Source organism: Pelmatolapia mariae, linkage group LG5, assembly GCF_036321145.2.
Source record: "Pelmatolapia mariae isolate MD_Pm_ZW linkage group LG5, Pm_UMD_F_2, whole genome shotgun sequence".
Taxonomy (NCBI): domain Eukaryota; kingdom Metazoa; phylum Chordata; class Actinopteri; order Cichliformes; family Cichlidae; genus Pelmatolapia; species Pelmatolapia mariae.
In genome coordinates, this window is record NC_086231.1 from 16,868,657 (window position 1) to 16,894,481 (window position 25,825).

General features: G+C 40.7%; 1 protein-coding gene across 6 annotated transcripts in view; it reads right to left on the reverse strand.

Moving 5' to 3' along the window:
• Positions 1-25,825, reverse strand: part of kaznb (kazrin, periplakin interacting protein b) — a 141,720-nt gene that overhangs the window by 17,245 nt on the left and 98,650 nt on the right. For all 6 annotated transcript variants that reach the window (XM_063473924.1, XM_063473923.1, XM_063473925.1 and 3 more), the window contains 3 exons: positions 19,852-19,959; positions 2,469-2,660; positions 252-388 (listed from right to left, as the gene is read on the reverse strand). In XM_063473924.1, the coding sequence (XP_063329994.1) occupies positions 252-388; positions 2,469-2,660; positions 19,852-19,959 (437 nt within the window). The remainder of the gene's footprint in view (positions 1-251; positions 389-2,468; positions 2,661-19,851; positions 19,960-25,825) is intronic.

Consider the following 25,825-nt stretch of genomic DNA (forward strand, 5'->3'; position numbering starts at 1 on the left):
AAAACCGCCCTTTTCACTAGTTTTAAATATAAAATAGATTTGAAGTGAAGTGCTATCAGACTGGTTCAACTTTTTAGAGTTGAAAAACTTCTCGTTTTATTTTGGTAGAAAACAAAATGTAAGGTAGCCATAATTCAAAATACCCTCACGTGTGGGTTGGATTATTATTATTATTTTTTTAAAAATATATACTGACAATTGGGATAGGAATGCAGGCACACAGAGACAGAGACAAAACCTGACAGCGTTACCTTTCGATGCTGGTCGTAGTTGCGTATGAACTCTCGCAGCTGCTCCTCTCTGCTCTCCAGTGTTGTGTACAGCTGCTGCATCTGATTCGCCAAGTCTGCTTTCTCCACCTTCAGCCGCTTACGGTCAGCTTTCATAGCTTCAAAACACAAGCAAACACATTGAGATACTGAGCAGCACATATGTGTCCATCAACAACAGAAAACTGGACAGTAGACAAACAGTAGACAAAGACAAAGCTTTGTAATTACATCAGAGACCCACTAGGTGACACTGTGTCTTCTGTTAATGAGTTACTTTTTCCCTTTCTTTCAGAAGACGGGCCCAGAGAAAATGATGTAATCATCCCTGAGTCATTCGGTTTCAGGTGGCATGTGGAGTCTTTGTGGACTCATCTTGAAAACAGCGTGATTGGATCCGATTCCTTTCAACTTCATTCACTTTCAGCTCAACGGCAGCGATGCAACTGTGGGGCTTTTCTGCAGGTAGAAACAATACTAACGCTCTCATGAGAGCCCGGGCTCACCAGGTAGGCAAAACTGGAAAAGTGGAACCTGCACTTTCCATAACTGCACATGTCATTCAGGGTGCATTCCTCCTGTCAGCGTTCAGCGTCCTCGGATTTATCATACAGCATTTAAACCTGTTTTGCCGCAGTTACATGACGGTTTACAAGCCTGCAGTTTACCACTATGAGCTGTTGAAAGGACCGCGCAAAGGTAGAACATTAAACAACTGCCTGAGTTTCAAGCAGGACTGGCTTTGCTTTTTGTAAAAAGATGTAAACATGGTGGTGTTGCATAATAATAAAAACAGAACACCCCTAACACATCAGTGTCTGAGCGAAGCTCTTCGCTCATGATCGATGGACGTTAATTAAAATGAGGTGAACCTGGAGTTGACTTGGCTGCTCATCAGCTCGGGATGACTAATGTTTCAACTTAGCCACATAAAGAGAGAGATTACCTGCTCATTTTAATTCATGCCCCAGAAGAATCACTGGAATTTTACTATTATGGTAATTGGTCTGCTATTACTTGTGAAGGATTTTGATGAATGTGAAAAATGCTGTTGTGTTAATGATTTACACCCACTGCTTTGATCCATGAATCATTCTTATTTGCTTGAAATAGATGAATCAACATATGTTGGTCTAGTAAAGAGAAGCTAATCCCAAAAAGTAATTTTGATAGTTAATGCACACACACCCACACACACACACAACAAGAATCTGAGAGCCAAAATTATAGTAAACAAATGCAAAAATGGAAAACACCCAGCTATTTGGCATGCTTGTTCTTAAGAGTCGGTAAAGAACATGATAACTCTTAATGTATAGAGTTGAATATAAAACCACGGACAGTAAGAGATATACTGTCTAGATATAAAACATTTAAGTGAGCCGTTTATTCAAAGAAAACCTGGTAGATGCAGAAGTATAAATGGATAAAAAGTTATTTTATAGATTTTCATACAAACTGTGTTTTTTCCTCAAAGCTGTGAAACAGAAAGTAAACACCGTCATTTCTAACGTTTCATGTCTCAGCAAAGATAGATAAAAACATTTCCAAACAATCTCAAGTCCATCATTTCTACAGAGAGAAAGATTATTCACACGTGGAAAACATTCAAGCCAATCTTCCAACAAGTGGACATCCCACACAAATGCCCCCACCCCTCCCCGAAAAAGATTGTGAATTTCAGATTGTGAAACGCTCAGAGAAACTTCAAAAAGGCCAAAAGCTTCATATCAGACTCCCCAGGCCTCAGTTAGCAAGTTAAATATTAAAGTTCATGGCACTAAGACGCATTAAGACAAACCACAAGACTTCTGGAACAATTTTCTTTGGACAGATGAACCTATTGGACCATGCGCACACCACTGTATATGCTGCCTGGAAACATTTAATTGAACCAATTACTGTGAGAAAGCACAATGTAGAAGACGTTTTTGTACGAATACAAAAGAATGATTTTGTAGATCATTTTGATGTCCCAAATGTTTGTCATGTAATGGAAAAAAAATAATTTATACTGTCTGCTTTTGTTTGGTAAGACAAAGTGGATTTCATTTAATTACAAGATATTCTGGCTTGACATAACATCCCCATGAAAGCTTGGACAGCTGTATTTGCTGTACATTTGAAGTAGGTAGGTGCTGGAAACATGGGGGTTCTGGTAGATTAGGCAAGACGACAAGATGTCTGTTTGCTTCTGACCTTGTAAGGCCTCCTTGGCACGGTCCAGCTCCTGCTCCTTGTCACCCAGCTGCACACGGAGCTCAGTGGCAGAAAGCAGATTGGCAGAGCAGCCGCCCTGGGTCTCCTCCAGGTCTTTAGTCAACATGTCCTTCATTTGCCTCAGCAGGTGGACCTCCTCTTGGAGCTGGACCACCTCTTCACGCAGCAACACTGAAGGAGAGAAAGAGTTTGCAAATTTAGATTATGTGTAGAATAAATATGGAGGGTAAGTGTGCAGAAAAAAAATGAGAAAGGAGGATGGAAATAAAAGTACTGGGAAGTCCAAAAGATGCAAAATATGCAACAGGAAATGGAAAAATATGAATTAATAACAAAAGTGATAAAATTCTTCAATACATCAAACCACAAAAGTTACAGCTTCCCTTCAGATGTTGCCAGAGGTGTTGCAGAAATGTAGTTACATGCTGAGTGACAGACTCAGGCCTGGCACTGGTGATGGCAGTACGCAAGAGACAGCAGCCTGATAAGACTTAATAAAATATAAGCGGCACACACTCGGGCTGTGCTCCTCGGTGCCGTATTTTCCCTCAGCTGTGCAATGCCTCATAACCCTCAGGGGAAACAGGCAAGCAAACATGAGCAGGGAACTAAGGCGAGGACACAGCAAACTGAAGAGCGAACGCAGTGGCACAAGCTGGTGGACACATTTGTAAAGCCAGAGGACAGAAACAATGAAAAAGTCCATTGAAGGAAACCCGTACTAGCAAAAGTGTCACGATGATTTATACTGCGCACATAAAGGGTAGAAGGTCTGTTCCAGAAGAACGCAAGAACAAAGACAGATGAAATACGCAGTCAGCCAAAACATTTCAGCATAGAATAAAACCTGCAAACGCAATGATAAATTTGTAATTCCCCCAAAAAATAACTCAATACCATAGAGCGCTGCATAAAGAAAAAAAAAGAAGCTATTTGGATCTTATAAGGGATGATGGGTTAATTAATCACGAGTTAAATAAGCAGAAAATTAGTCAAACAGTTTGATTAACATTTTTTTGTTAAAAAAAAGTGATTTATCACCTTAGTAGATATGCTCGAAAGCATAAGCAACTTTTGACATTTTTCAGACAAAACAAGTTTTGAGGTCTAGGAAAATATGTTGGGTGACTTCTGTTGGGACTCCGACAGACAAAAAATGAATTAACAAATCAGTGAGAAATTGTTAGTTACATTTTAAACAAGGATAAATGTGTGAGTGTGCATTTGTGTGTGTGTGAATTACAGGCATTAGAGTTTTACTTTCTGTTGCATGAATAAGAAACTGCAATCAAGCTAGCGTCACTCAAGGCTCTGATGTTAACTTCAAAGAATAGCTAAATGTCTGATAGATGGCTGTGTCAAAAGAACAACAGCAAATGCACACACACACGAAAACATCATGGGCCTTGGGAACAGGAATTCAGAAGTAACCCTGATTTAACCCCGTGTTAAACTGAGAACACATACACTGGAAAAACGGTGATGATCCAGAACGCATGACTGGAAAAAAACAAACAAACCATGGAAACGATCCAGCAGCTATAGAGTTGTTTCAGCCTGGATCAATAAGCTCAACTAACCATCGAGGGATGTCATTCGTACAGCAATATTTCAAGTAAAGAAGTGGTGTGCTCCCTAATTTTTAAGGCAATGCATTCAAAACTTCGTATAAAACTATAAAGAGAGCCGACGTCAACGTGAGGAAGCCTGCATCAGAGGAAAAAAAGAGAGAAGGTCTCAGCAGGCCTGCAGCCAGACGTTGTGGGGCTGCAGCAGCTCCGATAAGAGAGGAAGGGACAGTCCATCGGTCTCTGTCAGCGCAGGACTCTGGAAGCACAGCGGGCAGCTCTGTGCTGCATGTGACAAAAAGAGTTTGTTTCCCAGAGAGAGCAATCTCTCATGGCCTTCTTGCAGCTTAAATCCATTTATTCATCTGTTTACCTGCAGGCTCTCCTATTTTTGTCACGGGAGCCCGGCAGCTGCTTTTGATGACACTGGACAGAATTGGACATTATTTCTGAGGACGCTTTATATTTGTTTCGCTGCGATGTGGATGCTGATCGACTCTTGTCATTAGCTGTCAGTTTGGAAATCGCTGCATTTTAGTTGCCAAGTGTTAGCATCATTACACGCTTGTGTTATATCCATTAAGCTGTAACTCAATAACAAAGTGTGAGCATTTTGTTCTAAGGGTATCTACGGTGGATTTAGTGAGAAATGTGTTTAACTTACAAAGAATCAATAACATTTCTCCCAAATCCAATTTTGCATTAATTTTCAGCATCATCCTCTTTCACAATTAAATACACCGGCTCACACAGCGGACACAGGCTAAAATACACAGAAATGGACCTGCAGGAGGTTTTTTTCTTTTTAACAACTCAAATTGTGGTAAAACTTGAGGAAAAATAAAAGTTAAGACTTCTTCTGCAGATACTGTATGTGATCGTTTCACATCTCAAAAAGAGTGAAAGGACATAAAGAAAAGTTGCCTCACTGCATACTGACTAAAGGGTGCCGACAGAGGCGAGCCATCCATTGCCTGTACCTACAGATAATTCACCTCCATATACACTGTTTTATGCAATCTAAAAAAGCAATTTAAACTGACAGGAGTCATATAAGCCACACAAAGCAGTATGCGCTCTGAGCTTTGAGTGGTTGTGCAGAGAGCTTGGCAAAGCTATTAGTGTCCTCCCACATAAGAAGAGAACCCACTCTCTTCCTACTCAGCAGCGTCCCATTCAATGAACTTCTCATCCAAGCCTCCCATTAGTTTGTCCATCAAAGCCAGTGAGTAGCAGGTCAATCTCTGTCCCTTTTCCTTGCATAGCAGAGCTATTAAAACCCAGCACGCACACACACACACACACAGCTGAGGAGAGCGCATATAGTAGCTGTAGGCTTATGATGAGGTGTTAGAGAAAGCAGAGGCACCGGGAAGGTTAAGTGGGTGTTGGAAATGTGTTGATTGGTGGTCAAAGACCTGAACTAGTCTCCTGTGAACCATATGCAGGATTAAAGTGGCCTCATTTGTATACATGACTGATCAAAGATGCTTAACGTGCACTACGGTGGAATATTAAACTTGGATGAGAAAGTCAATTTAAAGCTAATGCTCTTGTTGCATTTTAAAAGCAGTTTGTGTCTCACTATTCTCAATGCACGAAAAATGTCCCGGTTAATAGAAGGAGGCCACAAACCGAATAGAAAAAAAAAAAAAATGGTAGAAGTAGTTCCAGAGAACTTTAAATGTGAGGCTTGTGGATTAACTAGAACTGGAAAATATTTCTCATGAGACATCTAAACACATTTTCCAGGACTCATGGGGATAGATATACTCTATTTTCAATTGGGCTTACGATTTTCCTTTTTGATAAAGCATATAGTTAGGGCTGAATCAGATGACCCTGAATCCTCCTTTAGTTACGCTGCAATAAGCCTGGGCTGCTGGGGGCTTCCCATGATGCACGAGTGCATGAGTGTTTCTTCTTCACTCACTATGTGTTTATACACCACTCTGCAGTTAAACATTAGTTATCATTAACCTCGGACTCTCTTCCACAGTGTATATTTTATCCTGTCTTCCTCCCATCACACCCGACAGGTCACAGCAGATGACTGTCTTTCCCTGGGCCTGGTTCTGCTGGAGGTTTCTTCCTGTTAGGGGGATTTTTTTCCTTCCCACTGTCGCCAAGTTTTTTCCCCAGCAGGAATGGATTCATTTTTGGGGGACTTTCTCTATTATATAGATGTTACAATTTTATGATATGTTACATGTTACAATACAAATCCCTTTGAGGCAACTGTTGCTGTGGTTTGGTGCTGTATAAATAAAATTGAATTGAACAGATCACATGATAGGGTGGGGCTAGGCTTCACAATGGGTTCACAATCAACCTTGGCTGATTGTGACCCACACCTTTTTTCACACAGTGTGGGTGTGATTAGGCAGAGGATCAATAAGGGGTCCATGACCCTCTTGGGGACACTCCCATAGGGCTTAAAATCTGGGACTCTCCACCAGTGAAGAAGCTTCTTGGATGAGAGGTGAAACATCTTCAGGGACTACAGACACCTTCTTTCCAAGCTCTTCAGGCTACAATGACCTAGATGACTGAGAACCTTCACAGACGAATTGAACAGATATCTCAAACCTGCAACAGTCCTTGCGGCTAGCTGCTAGCATGGTAACATTTCTGTAATTTGGGTGTACTTGTACCTTTTAACAAAGCACTTTTGTTCTACAAGACATCATAAAGAGCAGCCTCTCCAGCAGCATGGAATATTTTTAAGCAAAACCATTAGAATGACATTTGACAGTCGAGCAGGGCGTCAAAAATCTCTGCAGTGACAGCAGCTAACCATTCTGCCTTGAGGAGCTATGATGTGCATGGTTGTCATTTTTCCGCCTTGGTGTTCCTGTCAATTCAGATTTGTGTAATTTAAAAGTACAGTATACAAGACAAACCCAGAGGCAGTGGTGCTGGCTGTTCTTCTCCTCTAATCTCTCAGGTACAGTAAGTGAAAACAGCTGAGCTGGATAACGAGGGCACACGGAGCTTTCTAAGATCTTTACCACACATGCTGTAGTACCCCACACCTCTCTCTTAAATACCTGCTGAACCTTCATTAAGTAGGAGCGTAGGTGGGTTTTCTGAGATTTTCACTTTAGGCTCTAAGGGATCACCTTTTCTTGTTTAAAAAAAAAAAAATGTAACAAACAAATTCATGTGACAGCTTCATGGCAGAAAAATCAAGAGGAGGCCGTTCAGTCTGGTTGAACAGCTTTAGCTTCCATGGAACGAACATGTTGGCAAGACACTTGTTAAAAATATGAAGGAAGTTATTCCTGCAGACAAAGAAGATCCGGCCAAAACTTTCAAATCATTTTCCTGCATGAGCTCTTATTAAGCTACGAGTGCAGCACCACACAAAGTGCAAACCACAGCTTTGGCTTCTTTTAGACGATTAGTATTGAATTAGAATAGAATAGAATAGCTTCTTATTGTCACTGTTACAAGAACAATGAAAGGCAGTTTGGCATTTCTCCATGTGTGTGAAGTACACAATAGCGTATTTACACAATAACAGACAAATTTACATTTACACGAGAAAGATATGTACAAGTTATACATACACCTGCAAACATACACGCACATACATACATATATGTATATATACATATATGCATCCGTACATACATACACAAACATATTTCCACACACGCGCACATATATATACCCATACACATACATGCCATCTAACTAGCAGGTGCATTGAGAGGTGCAGTGTGATCAGTGATACTGCACATTGAGTGAGGGGGTGCTGTTGGAACTATACTAAATAAGGTTATAATAAATACAGTTTAAAGAGGTAGGGGTGTTGGTTGCATTGAAGTATAAACAGAAATACGATTTATAAATAAGGTGTAATGTCCATGAGTGTTGGCAGTGCAGTTATCCTCCAGTCAGGGTGGCGGTAGGGCATGTTTGACAGCCTGTGGGTAAAAACTTTTGTTGAGTCTGTTTGTCTTTGACCTGATGGGCCTGTAACGTTTACCAGAGGGAAGGGGGGAAAAAGTGAGTGTCCAGGGTGCGATGGGTCTTTGATTATGATGCTGGCTTTCTGCTGAAGTCTGCCAGCATAGATGTTTCTGAGGGGGGTTAGTGAAGTGCCAATTGCCCGCTCTGCTGCCCTCACCACCCGCTGCAGTTTCCTCTTGTCCTCCGCGGTGCAGCAGTTGAACCAGAGTGTGCAGCAGTAAGTCAGAAGGCTCTCGATGGTGGAGCGGTAGAAGTTTACTAGCAGTCTTTGGGGTAATTGGGCCTGACGTAGTTTCCTGAGGAAGTACAGCCTTTGTTGTGCTTTCCCTACCTGGTGGGAGATGTTTGTGGACCAGGTAAGGTCGGCCAAGATGTGGACTCCGAGAAACTTAAAGCTTTCTACCCTTTCTACCTTACTGGTGTGGATTGGTGAACAGTCATGGGTGAAAAGTCAGTATAAGAGGGGACTGAGGACACACCCCTGTGGGACACCCACATTCAGAATGAGGGTGAAGGAGGTGTGCTCTCCCATTCTGACGTTCTGGGGTCTGTTGCTCAGGAAGTCCAATATCCAGCTGCACAGTGAGCTGCTGAGTCCTAAGTTGCTTAGTTTATTAACCAGTTTTTGGGGTTGAACTGTATTGAAGGCAGAGCTGAAGTCCACAAACAGCATTCTAACATAGGTGTTACGACTGTCCAGGTGTGTGAGGGCTGTGTGAATAGCTGTTATTATTGCGTCCTCTGTCGATATATCACAGTGTGTCAACATGTTTAAACAGAGCGTATTACGGGGAGAAAAACTGCAGCTTTTTTTCAATAATCAGAAAAACTGTAGAGCTTCAAGGCATTTTGTTTACTTCTGAAGATCATGCACTGTCTTTTTCCACTCAGTTGAGTCCCTTACTGTTGATGCACAGCTATAATATGATATCTGTAATGCAGGAAATGTGTTGGGTCTATGTGCAGGAGGTGTTCTGGGGAATTGGAGCTGAATGATGAAAACTGTAATGGCTTTCCAGAGAAAGCACTGAGAGATGTTCTGGTGTCGCATTGGAGGGGGCCTGGCTAATATATTGGGACATCAAAGCAGCCCCATTCAATGGCACATTTTTCAAAAGAAAAAAAAAAGAAGAAAAAATTGACCATGCAGCGAATAATAAAGCAAGAAAACATATATCAAAGCTTTCTTTAAACCAAATTTTAAGCAATATGACAAGTGTTTACTGGGGATAAAAACACCTCACTGTAACAAAAAGCTTTGTTGTCAGTGGCAGATATGAGCAGAGCTGTTTTAAACAACCACCGAAGTCTTTAAAACACTCCATAAAAGCCTCCTAATAAGCTCTTCTTTCCTAAGCTCTGCTTGTTGATAAACGTTACCTAGAATGAACTAATAGAAACATCAAAAACTTGTTTTCAGGACAGCAGTCTGCTCAGAGGCTTTATGCAAAAAGAAAAACATTACATAAGTGTGTAGCTGCATTGCAGGTGATTGTGTTGACTCAAACAGTCCCTGAAGAAAGTGAGCTAAAATGATGTCTTATGATTATTAATAATATAATTATAAAATGCGATGTAAACAGGAGTAAAAGACAAAAAAGACATAAGCACAAAGCAAAAACTCTGAAGGTAAATTTAAGCAGAAAAGCTCATTATTAGAGCCAAACAAAGCAAAGTAAATTAAAGAAACCACAAATTGTAACCTTTACATTTAAGCCTCAACTTCAGAAGAGGTAGAAGGGCTTAACCTGTGGATCTAAGCCTCTGACCTGGTTCACGGTGGAACACCTCACATCTAATAAGGTTAATTGGCAGCAGCTCAGTCACATAACTGGGTATAAATAGACCATTTGAAACAACCTGGGGTTTGTTCAACACACTCTGAAAGACTGCATGAGCAAGTTTATAGTTTCAGAATAACATTTCTTCATGTAAAGTTGCAAAGATTTTGCAGTGCTATGTACTGCAAATGCTACGTCTGTGCATTTACGTAGCACAGATCTAACATACATGTCTTTGGACTGTAGGAGAAGGACGGAGCAACTGAAAGAAAACCCACACGCCCCGTGGATAACATGCAAACTCCACACACTAAGGGTCCAGCCGGGGTTTGAATCAGGAACCTTCTTCCTTTGTGGTGACAGCACTAACCACTGCACCAATGTGTAAAATGTTTAAAAGGGAGAAGGCCAAAAGCCTACATTGAATGTCTGTGATCTTCTGATCCGTTCTATATTGTTTGACGTCGGTGATGATATAGAGGTGCTGAACGCTATACACATATCTTTATCTATTCACCATTATGCTACCAATCCAACAATGTTTTTTTTTTCTAAAGGAAGGCTTCTACCATGGTCTTGCTGAAATAAGTAAACTATATTCTGCCCATATTACAGCAGCCAGACTCTTTAACAAAAGGGTCTGGGTGCTGAACTGCCCTCGTTGCAGCAGGGAGCTGTAAAATGACAAAAGAGGCCCATGGGGCTGCTGAAATCCCACATCCAGAATGGACAGGACAACATTGCAGTCTTTAAACTATAAAAATCGCTCAGTTCACCTGAACTATAAATAGCATTGTTAAAGGAAGAATTTATGCAGTAAAGTAGCAATCGTGGTCGTGTCCAAGCTTTTCCTGTAACATGTTATCAGCATCAAATTTGGGGGTGAAAAACAGCTTTTCAGTTTCAATATTTAGTATTATTTTCAATGAAGGGCTTGAATTATTTGCACAGCAATGCCTCCTGTTTTAATTTATATTTACAGTGTCCTGAGTTTCTGAAAATGGTTGCACTTAGTGTGTGCAATTGAGCTTAAAGGTGGCTATTTCTATAGTAAATTATGAGAACAGGCGCACATGCCTGCTGAGCTCTGGCCTTCACTATTTATGGTATGAAGCTCGGGTAAGACTGACATGAGAGAAGACAACAGTGTGATTCAGCTCATACAAGTAACTCTGTAACCTTTAAAGGGAGGAAAAATACACCTTAAAAGAAGTCATGCAAGGCATACAGTCAGTAACAAAACATTAATGAGTGGGTAACTTGCGTCACATTGCAAATAACTTTAGAGTGCTTCATCAGAGTGGTGATGTGTGAATGGTACACAAGAGTATCTGAGTGACATTACTAGTTTTCTTATGGTATCTCTGGCATCTGAAGAACCACTGGATGAAACCTTTACATACTTTTGTTTATGACTAATACTAGGTTGATTCCCATTAGCCTCAGCATATTTGGATAAACATAGGTGTGTTGGCCCCGTCAGTGCAAGTATGTCATCATGGTAGCAACAGATAAAAGGGGCAATGTGCCAAAGTGTGTGGTCTTACAGCTGATTGCATAACTACAGATATATAAAATCAGGAAGTCAAGTTAAAAGAAAAAAACTCCAAAACAACACCTTCCTTTCAATTCCTTTCTCCCACTCAAATAATTCCATCCATCCATAGGATGAGAGACGTGGTACTTCCTGGAGAGGTGGCCATTCTACTGCAGGCCCTACACACAGAAACAGACAATCATTCGAGGCCAACATGCATCTGCATCTTTCTTCTGTGGAAAAAAGCTGGAGTATCTTCAGAGAGCCCACACAGACGCAAGGAAAACATGCAAACGCCACAGAGAGAGGCCCCCAGGTGGCCAGTGATTTGAACACAGGACCTTCTTTCTGTGAGACAACAGTGCTATCTACCATCACGCTGCCTCCTCCTTCCAATTCTGCATTGAACAAATGTCTGTTCAGATTAGTTTCTAGAAGTCTTCTGAGCTTTTTACAACTTCAGACAGAAAAACCAAACCATGTGTTTACAGATTTATTAAATAACAGTAACCAATCAGTTCCAAACCCATGCCTGACACAAAAGAGAGAGAAAAGACTGAGAGTGAGAAGCTTCATAAGTAAATACATTCATTCTTTCAGGGGCACCCTGCTGAGTCAAATTAAGGGGAGGTCGGGTGGGTGGATGGCATAGGTACGCTGCAGCGATTAGTGGCTTTTGTAAAATCATCAGCAAAACTATATTTAGCATCTTTATTGTCAGCTTGTACTATGGGCACAGCAGGAACCTGTGTGGTAATGGATTGGAGATTGTATAGAGAGTGTGGGCTGCATTAAGTCAGATTTGATATGCTTAAGCTACAAATAGCAGTAAAAGCACTGATGAGCTTCAAACCAGGAGATCAAAAAGATGTGAGCAAACACCTTATTTCTAATGCCCTGACACCCGGAGACTCTGAGCACTGTGCTGTTGCATCCTAAAAAGTCCCTGCACGTATGGGTCAGGTCCATTCCCCTGTCAGGCTATTACACCTGGCTTGTCTATAATACATCTGGGCATAAATAATACATGCTACTGACTCTTTAACCTAGCTGACTAAAGTATTTACCATTTAATCGATAATTCAACACAGTTATAGATAACAAATCCAGCTAATACATCAAAAATTCAAATATAAACATACAAAATACTTGTAGTTTTCTAAAATTTGCTAACATAACATAAATTGTTAAGATGATTGTATATGTGCCCATGCTGGCTGAGTACATAAGAATAAATCCAGCAAACATTTAGTTCTCCACGTGTGTATGTAATGTATTTGGACTAGTGTGTGTTTTCTGTTCTTTTTGCTTTTAGGTAACGGATACAACAGCCTGTGCCAAGCTTTAGGTTCAGTTTTAGTCAAAATCAAAGAGAATCATCATATTCAATATTCAGGAAAGGTCAACAGCTGCTGCAGGTCTCATATCAGACATCAGAAGACAATTTCTAGATGCCGTGCCGGTCCCTGAGAAGTTCACTGGACCCACCTTTACTTGTTTGTTGTGAAAAGTCCCTGCCTGTAAAGTCTTGTTATTAGCAAGTGGAATGCAGCTCAGGCAGACTGAGTTGATTCAACTCACTCGACCAGTCGAGAATATTCCGGCTGTTCACTTAAAAAGTTCATTGTTGGGTGATTTATAGCTACGTTTACGATTGCTGTACTGGTGAATGGTGAAATTTCACCCAGTGGGTTCGTTACATTTAGCCAATTCTGAGCACACACGTCGCTCCTGTACATCTCTGATTTATCCCATTGCTTCTGTCAGTGTTGATTCCAGTGAAGCACAGTGCTTGACAGAAGATGCTACTTTGTCACCAACATAGAATGTCTCACAAGTCAGAGATTGATTTCTTTTTATGGGTCCACAGACCTAGTTTCATTTCATGTCTCTTACCCAGGGTTTGCATTTCGTGGCGATTCTTCTAGTTAGGGACACAACATGTTCCCCTAATAATTGACAAGGACACAAGTCTGTTCTCCTTTCCTAGATAGCACTCCTGACATTTAGTGCAGTCATAAACGGGTGTTTGGCCTTTATATGATTTTTTTTTTCTGCAAGCAAACCACAGTTTCTTTCTCTAGCTGACAGATTTTTTCCTTTTTTTTGGTTATTATTTACCTGGATTCTCAAACCTTTACTCCCAGCATTCAGAGACAATTCAACCTCAATTTAATCTCTGACCTGTGCATGATCTAATACTGAAACAATGCACAGCTTCCCAAAATAAAATTTGGATTCTGAACGTGCAACTACTCTTAAACAACTGCAATTTGTGTGCCGTTTACCCTTGTACCACAAAATGCTCAGTACAGCATTAAAAAGGACCATACTAAACCAATCCTACTCAAATTAAATCTTAAACTTGGCACATTACTGTGCTGTAGAACCAGTATTTTATTTCAAGCCTAATGTGCAAAAACAAGGTCTGATGAATGAAAACAGTGTAAGTGTTAAGTTGCTTAGACTCTGGAATGTACATCTGTGCAAGTATACAGTATCTATCAGGAACAGTTCCTATTAATTAATTGCCTGGGGGGGAGGTGTTACATTACAACTGAGGTCAGTGCAAGGATGCCAAGTGAAGATAGCTGTAATTGATTCACGTGTTTATAATGTGCAGATTAGGCACTCTGCCAAAGACGCTCCATTTGGAGGCTCCGAGAACTTGAAAGTAATTTAAATATTTTTAATATGGTCAACAGATGCATTCGCCCTCGATGTCACTTGGAATTGGCATCGTTCCCTGTGCATTGGTTTTGTTTACATAAAGTGAATCATCCAGTGATTACTTAACCCTGCTGGCATGAAGGAACTGAAAAGGGCACTCCTTCAGTTTATGACAAAGGAATAACACTGAAGTGACTGTACAGGGAATGTACTATTATCCAGCTTTCAGCTCAATCAATCGAAATGACCTCATCCCTCTAAAGCTACACCATATATAACAATTTCCCCCTGTTCTAATGTGAGACACCGGAGAAGCCAATCAATCTGCTCAAGCTGTTTTCACTCAGATACATCTGCTTAGATATCAAGCACAAGCTCCTGTGGTAAAGCCACACAGGATTTAACAGACGCTACATAGTCAGGTTGCTATGATATTTCATACTGCATTTATTTTAAAGGCATAGTTTGACAGTTTGGGAAATACTCCTGTGTTCTTAACAAGAGAAGGATTAGAAGATCGATACCACGCTCATGTCAGTATTATAAATATGCAGCTCTGGAGAAAGGCCACAGGCCTGGAAGGAGAAAAATGGCTTGTCCAAGGGGAAGAAATGCTTTCAACTAGCACCTCTAAAAGGTCACCATTAGACACATCACATCTCTTTCCTTGTGTTTTTAATTGTGGTTTTATAGAAGGATTTTACAGTCAAGAAACAGTTTGGCAAACTAAAATTGTTTAATGAACTGAGGTGTTTACCATCAAATTGTAAAGTCACCATCATGCCACCATGTTAGTATCTGAAACAAAGCAACCAGAAGCCATCAAATACTTTGTCAACTCACTTAAGTCCCAAACATAAATGGACTTGTGCATATCAACAACTATGAATCCTGAAGAAGAACAGAAAATACTGAAAATGAGTATGAGGTTGGGTTCATGATGTCGATCGCTGAAGAAGAAAATGGCGAACAACCCTCAATTCGAATCTGCAGACAAGCCTTAACATCTGCTAGGAACAACAGGATCTAGTCTGTGCAGAACTGGAAATCCACATGTTTTGATACACAGCGTCCCTCATGTCCTGGAGCATGCCTGAATAATCTCACAAACTGCAGGTGGCGCCTGCTTGGCTGCAGCTTATGTGTGTAACGTTAAAAGCCTTACTCAAGTTTAAATCATGTAAAACACTGCAATAACTACCCGTTCTGTACTCGTTAACCGTTGCACTTGTTGAGATGCTGAAAGCAATAACGGCCTGTGATTAGCTCAGGGTAGCTACAACTCACAGGGAGATCAAACAGAAACAGGATCGAAGAAATCAGAAAACAAAACAAACAAACTTGACTTTATATGTAAAGATGTGCCACACGCTGTGTGTAACGGCCCCGGTGAATAACTTCACAACAGCGCAGTGAGTGGGACAGCAACAGCAAAAGAACAATCTGTGCGTTGCAGTGCAGTCGGTCAAACTCATTATCTTCCAAATTTCTGAGCGGTGACCTCAGGCTTCAGCAAACATGAGCTCCTGTACGAGTCATGCAACACACTGTGGGATGAAACTCATCTCTATTGATTCATAAACAACCACAACAAGTCCATCTGAATGTGTAGACAGACACAGACACACACCCACAGCAGCATCAAAGAAACCTTTTCATGGCATCTAGGAAAAGATTCTCCATAGCAGAAGATCTTCTCATTTTCCATCAAACATAACACATCTTAATATTTCAGTTTTCTGGATAATACAGTGCGTCTGCTTCCTAAATGAATCCAAACACAAGGGCCAACGTAGCTCTTAGATTATAGGCCAGCTTCATTATGTCTGCTGAGCTACTAAACTCTTTTATACCGAACATGAATTTGATAAAACATCACAGTTCATGCACAATGTAAAAGATTAAAAGATCATCCATATAAACGTGTCATACAGTATGTAGGTCACTTTTACTTAAGTAAAATAAATAATCCCGGGATATGGAATAGATTTAAATTAATCAGCTTTTATAGTGGAGGGAAAAGGCATGTGGTTGTGAGTATTAAAAAAAATGAACCACAGTCAGATCAAAAAGTAAGACTTATAATAACACAGTATTGGGGAAAAACATCAGTTTTATAACAATGTGACTTCAGTAATTCTAACAGCATTTCATGGCATATAATTAATATATCAAAAATATTTGTAATATTCTGCCATGAGAACCACTTCAATATCACAGCTGGCAAGAAAAGAAGCTTGGTTCGATTACGTATTATTAGAGCAGGTGAAATCAGTCAATTAATTTATGATCTGATTGTCAAAACCTAACTAAGCTGATTAACTGTTTACTGTAACTTTTAATTTTAACTACTTAAAAAAAACATATTTTTTCTACGCATTCAAATGTGTATTCTGCTACAGTGAATTCACTAGCTTTCTGTTTGTTCTAGAAAACAATTAGGATTAACCTAGCAAATATTATAATGATCATCATGAATAAAAGCGCCGATTAATCGAGCATTAAAGCAATCCGAGGCGCAGTGGAGTTGTCTTTTTCATTAACTAATGATATTGTTTTGAATAAATCTATAGTCTACCTGTCAAATAAACGTACAAAGTCCACGCTTTACATCGGGACAATAAGTAGGCGCCTAAGTTAAATCGAGTCAAATGTAGCGTACCCTACAGCAGCGCTTGTTACACTGCATCACAAATAATTTCAGTCTCAAACGTGAAATTTCAGAAATTAATCAGCTTTGTTGTAACTTTTATATTCCTATTATGTAATCAGTCCAGGCAAGCACACACATTAGGACACGAACAGTAAACCCACTCACTCACACTCGCCCTCTCTCTCTCTCTCTCTCTCTCTCTCTCTCTCTCTCTCACACACACACACACACACACACACACACACACACACAGTGTTTTTTCACCGTCTATTTTATTTTCTATTGATCACTCACCGGCCTTCCCCTCCTCTTTCTCGGACCTCATGTCCTTCTCGGCACAGGCTATGCTCGGCTCCACTGTCAGCCTCGGTGTGAGCTCTCATAGCAGATTAAAAAAAAAATAATTAAACGCACACCTATGCGCTCCGGCCAGTGCACACACAGACCATTCAAACCTCACATACAAACACACACACGCACACTGCGCTGCCGGTCCGGCCGCTCCCAGCTCTGCTTTCTGTGGCTCCACCCAAACAGGTTACCAGGAACTCATCCCCTGAGAGAAACTCGCTACCTTTCCTGCCCCCTTTCTTACTAAACGAGCCTCTTTCTCTGTGTATCTGCGTAACGAGGTGTCCACGGGCAACTACGACAACTTTCACCCACGCCCACTACCGCTTTTCATTGCCCCCCCCCCGCCACCCCCCGCCTCCTACACACGTGTGGGAGGGTGGAGGGGGCGGGGAATACAAACTGCACCAAGGCCCTCAGGTAATGAGCCAGGTGAGTCAGTGGCGTTCTCACCCCACCTGATGGCCGAGAGCACGGTGAAGCGTGTGCTTTTACACTCCACCAGCTGAACGCAGGAGGATACACCCCTCTGTGAAAGCTATGCACTCTCTGTGGGCCTCTACATGAGTGTACAGTGCTCACTTCCTGGATGTGAATGTGTGTTTTGGCCATAGAAAGGAAAACAAATCCCCCTCCAAACGCAGCCAAATAAACTTCAGTATAAAGCGCTTTAAAGAGGAGAAAAAGGACCACGACAGTGGCGAATTACTTCAAACTAAACCGCCTTACCTCTTCACAGTGAGATTAGAATATTAGTATGAGCAATGCACCTTATCATTAACCCTCCAGGGATGGGGTTGGTCTTTGCCCAATGCTGAGTAAGGACCGACTGTGTCACGTTAGATAGGAACTGGGATGTGTTTGAACAGATTAATAATAAATAAGGCGAAGGCTGGTCCAGTTTTCTTCTCGAGTCTCTTCAGGCTTGAAACCCAAAGGCAGGTACAGTGAGGTGATTTGAAGAAAAGAGACAGGGCTGTACCTGAATTAATTCAGCCTAAAGGGCCCACTTAGATAGAAACCTATGATGGATTTTTTTTTTTTAAAGTTTATGAGCACCTGAGCAGCATAACTAGCATACTAAAGTGTAAGCATAATATTTTTGTGTGTGTAGGAGTGTTTGTATGTCACAGAAACTTCAGCTGAATCTCTTGCATGTAAAGATGTGACGGCAGTTCAGAGCAGCTGCGCCATTTGTCCCGGCTGTCAGAGGTTGATGCTTAGCTTTTTAACTCCGTCCAAAGATCAAATGTGGTCTAACCAGATACTTGTCACATGAGGCAATGGATCTGTCAATCACGCACTGACACCTCAAGGATTACTGCCAGGCTCATTTTCTCTGTCCGATCACAGCTCAGAGTAAAGATTGCAACAGTAACTCTTCATTGGCAGTTATTGTAAGACATCAAAAACAAGGAGATTTATCTCGTTGTAGAGAAAGGCAGATGCTGCAAATGCTTTGGGTTTAGGGTATGGCCTGTATCATAAATCCTTGATTTAGTTTATTAGAACTTTTGAATGATTCAATCTAATAATAATGTAATTGTATTCACTTAGATTAATATTTGAACCTTTCTATATCTGCCTGTTTTCTTTGTCTTTATTTAAATAGATACTTTTTTTCGTCAAATGTAGCACTTCATAAATCTAAAGTCATGGTGCAGCTACACCAAATTTTATTCACAGTATTGCTTTTATTCTGACATCTCTTCAGTCTGAAATTTTCCACTCCTCTGTGCCCTTATTCTTCAGCTCAACTCCCTGTATCACTATGTCATTCATTTGCTTTGCTAACATTAAAGCAAGAAGAAATCCTAAAAGCCTTCTTTTTCTACCCTCCACTCTCCTCTGCTGTATTGCTCTCCCTTCTCTCAGCAGAGAACGGTTGACCTGTCAGTCTGCATTATCAGCACTGGGGAGTGCTGATAGAGAGTTAGGATGAAGTGGGATTAAAATATTAGCTTGCCTACAGAGAGTACAGGCTGTATAAAAAAAGGAGGAAAGGAAGAAAACTCAAAACAACAATAGGCAGTGGGAGAAGCAGGAGAATGAGTGGCCGAGGTCACTAGAGCCGGTGCTCATTGTCGATGGAAATGACATCAGACTTGTCGAACAGCAACCGAGCATGTTCTTCCAGCTTCGAGGGTTTAGACTTGGAAGAAAAGACCAGAATTACAATTACAGTGCAGACTTTCTGGTTTGAGAACAAGCGCGGACAATAGTAGTCATTAGAATGAGAAACACTAACGGACACAAGCAACAATGGACATACAATCAATTGACCTCATGATCGATACCTTTTGTGCCACGGATACACACTGGTCACTTTGACTGCTGCTCTTCAGAAACTGACAGAGGCTATTATCCTGAGCTGCACACGCCTCTTACACTGACAGCAGTGATCGGAGGAGGTAAGTGGCCGTGCAGCCCTGCAATAACTGCATGCTGCATTGTAACTCTAGTGCAATAAACATCAATATAGTTCCATTCAGATTAAAGCGGTTTGCAGAGTGAAATGTTTTTCTCTGAGAATCAATCAAGTCTCCCAATTTGGTGTCAGCACTTCTGTGCCTTGCATTGGGAAACAGAACACGTTATTTAGCTGCGATAAATCAAAGGCTGCAATGGATGGTAAAGCCCTCGTGGTGAGGCACCAAGTGCTGTTATCTGACTGTTCTCACTCCCTTAGCCTGTGCAGCCTTTTGCTCAGCTTTAACCCCCCATTGCACCAACAAGTCAAGCTGACAGCTCTGTGTCTGTCTTCACCATGCTCACTTCCTGCTGTCACCAAGGCAACATCTTGTATTTTGGAGCGACGCAGTACCTTTGCCTAGCGAGCAGTCTGGTGTGCCAAAGTCCATCAGGCTGGATATTTCTGTTGGGTAGCACATGTCTGTCACCACTGTCTTCTGCCTGTGACGCATGGATGGATCTGTAGGAGAAAGAGAAGAAGTTAGATTTTACTGAAATGGATCAATCAAAAAAAAAAAAAAAGCTATATGGCTCTTGTTCTGGAGCGCACACAGAGCAGAGCAGGCATCAAAGCACAAATGTGAGGAGCTGGGGTCGAGGTGGGTTGCAAAGTAGCTTGCCAAACACATGTAAGTATTTTAAAGAAACTCAAATACCACCTCTTTTATGAAATTTGATATTGGAAAGTTATAGTTCTTTACCATGCAGCTGCTGATAATTTGCTGTTATCATCCCAACTGCTGGGATTGTGTTAAGCTCAAATTTTGGACATTTTCATTTTTCACGTGCAAAACTTTATCCTACACATTTAAGCACATTTACACCAACAGCCAATCTAGAAATAACAATTAACCTAACATGCATGTCTTTGTTCGGTGGGAGGAAGCCTGCAGGAAACCTACACAGTCAGAGGAGAACAAATTCCATAGAAAAAAGGCCCAGAGATTAGGAAATTTAAACCCTTTCTTGATGTGGGATGTCAAAGCTAACCAACACACCTCCGTGCCGCCCATGGCGTTTTTAGTCAGCAAAACTCTCTGCTGTAAAATGTTGTTCTCATACTGAGAATATATGTAATGCTGTGTGACTGCCTGTTAAATCAGGGAATGCAATCTGACATCTGAATTTTACACATGTAAAAAATATGAGTCTCTCTCTTACAGATCACTGCAGTTGTGATCCACAAAGCAATTACACTACAGAATGAGTATCAGTAAGGATGCATGGTTGTTGAATTAATACTAAAATTCCACCACCCCCTGCCTATCTAAGTAAGGCCAGAAGACACTGTGCCTGTGCAATGATCTTTTGTGCTCCATACATTGATAAAAGGTTAATGGAACTGCTCAAGGAGGACTCCTGTGAATTGCAGTGAAAGAGACCCATCTGCTCATCATTCCTCCCCTTTTCAAAGAAAAATGGTTTGAGGGAGCACATGTTTGTTTTTAAGTAATCAAAATTCTCCAGTTCACTGCCTTTCTCCCAGCTTCTTCTTCCTTTTTTTCCTGGTCCACCTCTGGTGTCTAAAGCATGAAATGCCATAAAAAATGACAATGATTATGGGAGTCAGCAATATCCTCACTGTACCAGGGAGTGATTAAGAAGAGCATAATTTTTTTCTACAGTGGGCTTATGATCCCACAGTCGGTTTAATATCTTTAAACCTGCTTACCTTATGCATTCTATGGGGCTATGAATATAGGTTCTCCTCTGAGATACAGAGACATACAAATGCATTTTCTAAATTTCGACATTTTCCTTCAGTACTGCAATAACTGTCTACCCTCAGGTGCCTTCTACGGTAGAACCACGTGCACATCCACTCTTCTTCAATAATGGTCTCACTCTTTCCCTCCTAATCTGCATATTTTGACAGTTTTAATTTCACAACCCTATGGTATTTATCTGCATTACCGACCTTCCCCTCCCTTCTCCCCCTCCTCCATCCCCCTGACCCGTCAATAACAGTTTAGGTGTTGTTAAGCTGACCTTTTCTTTGATTTTTAATATGGAGATTGGAGAGCAGGCAGGCTCATGCTCGACCGCTCTTACCACAAACATTAATGAGAGGGATAGATAGAGGGAAAAGATGAAGCTGCTGGCGATGAGACAAATACATAATCTATTCCCATACTTATTTAAGGGTGTTGGCTCGCTGTACTCTTTAAAAAAGATGTCAATACCTCTGCTGGAGCCATAGTATCTCCCTAATTTATAATCATTAACTATTACGCAGTATTTAAATATCTGCTTTCTCCATGTGCATGTTTCATTTTTTGGATATTTGTTTTGGTACTTTATTATATTTTCTGAGCTTTTTACTGATTTAAGTGGCCACCAGTTCCATAGGGGCTTTGGTTAGGTACAGTTCATTGTAATTCAAGGGAACACACCCTGTCATGGCCCAAATGAGCACCACAGAGAGCGATTATCAAATCACTTCATTTCGGCCTGGCTGGACCTCAGCTGTGAGAGGTTAAAGGCTATGGAAATTAAAGGGTCCAGCTGCGCAGGTCCACCTGTAACCTGGCTGCCCAAGCCGAGGCCACAAGGGACAGTCTGTGCTGCCCTTTGTGATCTCGGCCAATTATGTCTTATAAAGTTAATGTTTTTGTCACTCACATCTTTCAGTTAAATGCGATGATACCATCTTGTCATTAGGCCTGATGTTACTATTAAAAAGGTAGAATATTTTAATAACATTTAAACTAAAGAAAAACGTGTTTTTGTTGCTTCAAAACCTGTGAGAAAGAGAGAGTACTGTTTTGCTGTTGTTTGTTATTGTTGGACTGGGAGCTAAGTTTCTCTCTCTGGTTGACCACCAGTCAACTGAATATACTGACATTTTTTACACTGACGAATGGACTGCGAACTTCACTGCATATTCAAAATATAGATGCCCTGATTTTAAACACTGCACATCTGATCTAATCTAACTACGCGTCCACTAGAATTACAGTCAACACTCTACTGAAGTTACACGTAGTCTCCAAACTTCACAAATCAACAAGAATATTGGGTTGCTGTCAAAGGAAGAGCACAGGCTGTGCTTATGACGTGCCTTCCAGGACCTTGAAAATGAAGCAGCTAAGTGGAATTTATCCATTCATTCACTACTTATGTAGATCAGGGTCGCAAGGGAAAGGGAGCCTGTCCCAGCTGCAAGAGGCAAGGCGCTCCCTGGACAGGTCACCAGTCTGTCGCAGGGCTAGCACGGAGAGAGAGAGAGAAAGACAACCATTGGCACTCAAATTCACACCTATGGGCTAAGTTAGAATCACCAACACCAGCCCACATTCCCACTTCTTCTTCTACTGTGAGGCAACAGTACTAACCACCATGTTGGCAAAAAGATTCAATATTAATCACTATTTTCTCTTTATTATTGTAGGGCCTTTACCTTACACTATAAATTGCCTTGAGGGGGCTGCTGTCGTGATTTGGTGCTAAATAAATAAAATTGAATTGAATTATTAAATGGATTTTTCAGAAATGTGGTCTTTCCTTCCTGTGACAGGACAAACAGATGTCACGCAGCTGTGTAGTGGGCCATTGTAAGACATTAAGAGTATTTTGACTATAGACACTATAACTGTTTTGCTCCCAACTGACAGAGTGAGCCACCACTTTTGACAGAATGAGCTGCGTGTTTTTAAAACACTTTTATTCCTGTGGCAGTTCGCTGTTGCAAAAGAGGTTTAAATTGTGAGATTGAGGATCGTCAAGATACATTTTTAAGAAGCCAGTTTTTCATAAATGTGTTTTGCCGGTGTTGCAGGTACGCTGTTGAAAGCTGAGTGACAGCACGGCATTACACAAATGTGGTTCAAAAAACATTTTGATTGGTTATATGCAAACAACGTCTCTTTCTACTGAGATGAATTGTTAAGGACACACCTACAGGTACAGATGCACTATTACAAACTAAAGCCAAAATATATATATGAAATGCAAATTGTTTTCTTTTATGCATTATTTACCTTCTATTAGAAAGCATCCACAAAGCAAACCCATAATACTCCAGCAGAAAATTTGCATTTTTATTTCCTATTAAGCCAAAAGTTATATTGAATTCTTTAAAAATGTAAGAGCCTTCTTTGCAGCGGGGGAAGCACAGCATTACAATGGACTCAGGAACAGTTAATTAGAATATGAGGAGGTGAGTTTGAGAGTCAGAGGAGCTATTCAAACATGTGACCCAACTTTCCCTCTTAGTGAACACTCAGCTTTTGGAGCCATAATGGCATTAACAGTACATGATAGAAAGAGTCGACGCTCAGCAGGAGCCAGTGTAGGTATTGAAGCAGAATGAGAAGACAACTACCATCAGTTTCGAGAGAGCCCACCTTCAGCTAACCTTTAATTATTCTGGCAGTCACTCGATCATGTGGCAGATGCATTTATTCCTGTATCAATCAGTGCACCGGAAAGGAAATAAGAGCTATTAGCATGCTACTGTGGAATACCAACACCCTAAAATACTGTCCTGCTGAGTTCAGACACACAGATCTGTTTTATTATTGCCAGTGACTGACACAAACATGTACGGGCACCACTTGCAGTAATTTATAATGAGCGGAAACACAAGCTGTTGATTGTGTGCAAAGTGGGGCAGAGTTTAAGAGGTGAGTGACTGATCAGTCGCTCATAGAGAACAGAAGCTCATTGTAATGTTTACTGTTTTCACACATTCTCCCTGAAAGGCTTTATGGTCTTTGTTAAGGCAGATGAGTTGCTATCTTAAACAGAGGTTGTCGTGCAGTTTAAATTACAATAATTCAATGCCTCTTTATACATAGTGAGGGGACTTTTTTTTGTTTTGAGCTGCTCATTTTTACTCTGCACATGTACTCTACTCTTTATAAAAAGAAAGTATTATGGAAATCCTTTTTATGTTAAGTAACGCTAGAGCAGAACAAAAATATTCAGGAGATATGAGATTACATGTTTTATGTGCAAAATGAATCAGTAATACAACATACAAGTACTGACAATAAGAGCAAAATTACCTATAGTAATGAACTAGTATTTGCCCTCTTGCTAATTTTTTATTTTATCCACACTTGTCACATTTGAAAAGCTATCCAAACCTACATAACCCTATGTGAAAATGTGAAAATCCCCCCTAAACCTCATAGCATGTTGTGCCGCCCTTGGCACCAAAAATTGTAATCAGTATTTGTGAGAAATGGCAATGAGTCTTTCTCATAAGAGTGGAGGAATTTTGGCTCCCTCTTCTTTGTAGAATTGTTCTTATTCAGCCACATTAAAGGGTTTTTCAGCATGAACGGCCTATTTAAGGTCACACCAAAGCATCTCAATCTGATTTGAGTCCGGCCTTTGACTTAGACCCACCAAAATCTTAATTTTCTTTTCTTTTTTTTAGCCATTCAGTAGTGAACTTGTCATGCTGCATAACCCAAGTGAGTTTGAGCTTTGTAACCCTTTCAAAACTGATAGATAGACTTTATTTCTCTGCTATTTTTGTGTCGTTCTGTTGCTTTTTGGACATTTTAGCCTGCTTCACTTTGTCAGACAGGTTCTGTTTAAGTGATTCAGCAGGACTGACAGTAATCAGGCGTGGGTGTGGCTAGAAAAATTAAACCCAGCTTTCCAAAAAAAATGTGCTTAATCACATTTAATTCATGATTTCACAAGGGGACAGGTACTTTTTCACATAGGGCCAAGTAGGTTTGGGTAGATGTTTTCCCCTAATTTTGTATGTACTTCGTGATCTGAAATATTTAACTGTGACAAAAATGCTGTTTTCTATAGATGTGGTGACAATATTGTTATCAATAACATATTTTGGCCACAATAATTTAGCAAGAATCTGATATAGAATCTGTAACACAATGTGAACAACCTCAAGCAGTATTTAAATGAAAATTCACCACCATGCAGACTTTGAATACATTAGCAAAGCTGAATGAAATGAAGCCTTTTGGATTTCTAACCTCTGGCATCGTACCGAGCCAGAAAACCCCCGCCTGGTTACATAAGACAACAGGATTGAAGTCGGTTGAGATATTTAGTGTTTGAATATTTCACAAGGGAGACTGCTCATCCCTCACCTCAGTGCTCACGGGTCCCTACTGGTATCATCAGGCACAGACACACAGAGTGCTTCCAAATCCCAGTGTACAGAACACTGAAGTGACACTCCCACAGCACCGTGCACCTCCACTGTTAGGTATCATTAACAGCCTCTGACACAGATAGCAGTGAGAAATTGAAAATAAATCATTTTTATGATGGAACCAAATGAAATAAGGAAATGACTGAAAAAATACTCAAAAAAACAAAACAAAACAAGAGAAGAGAAG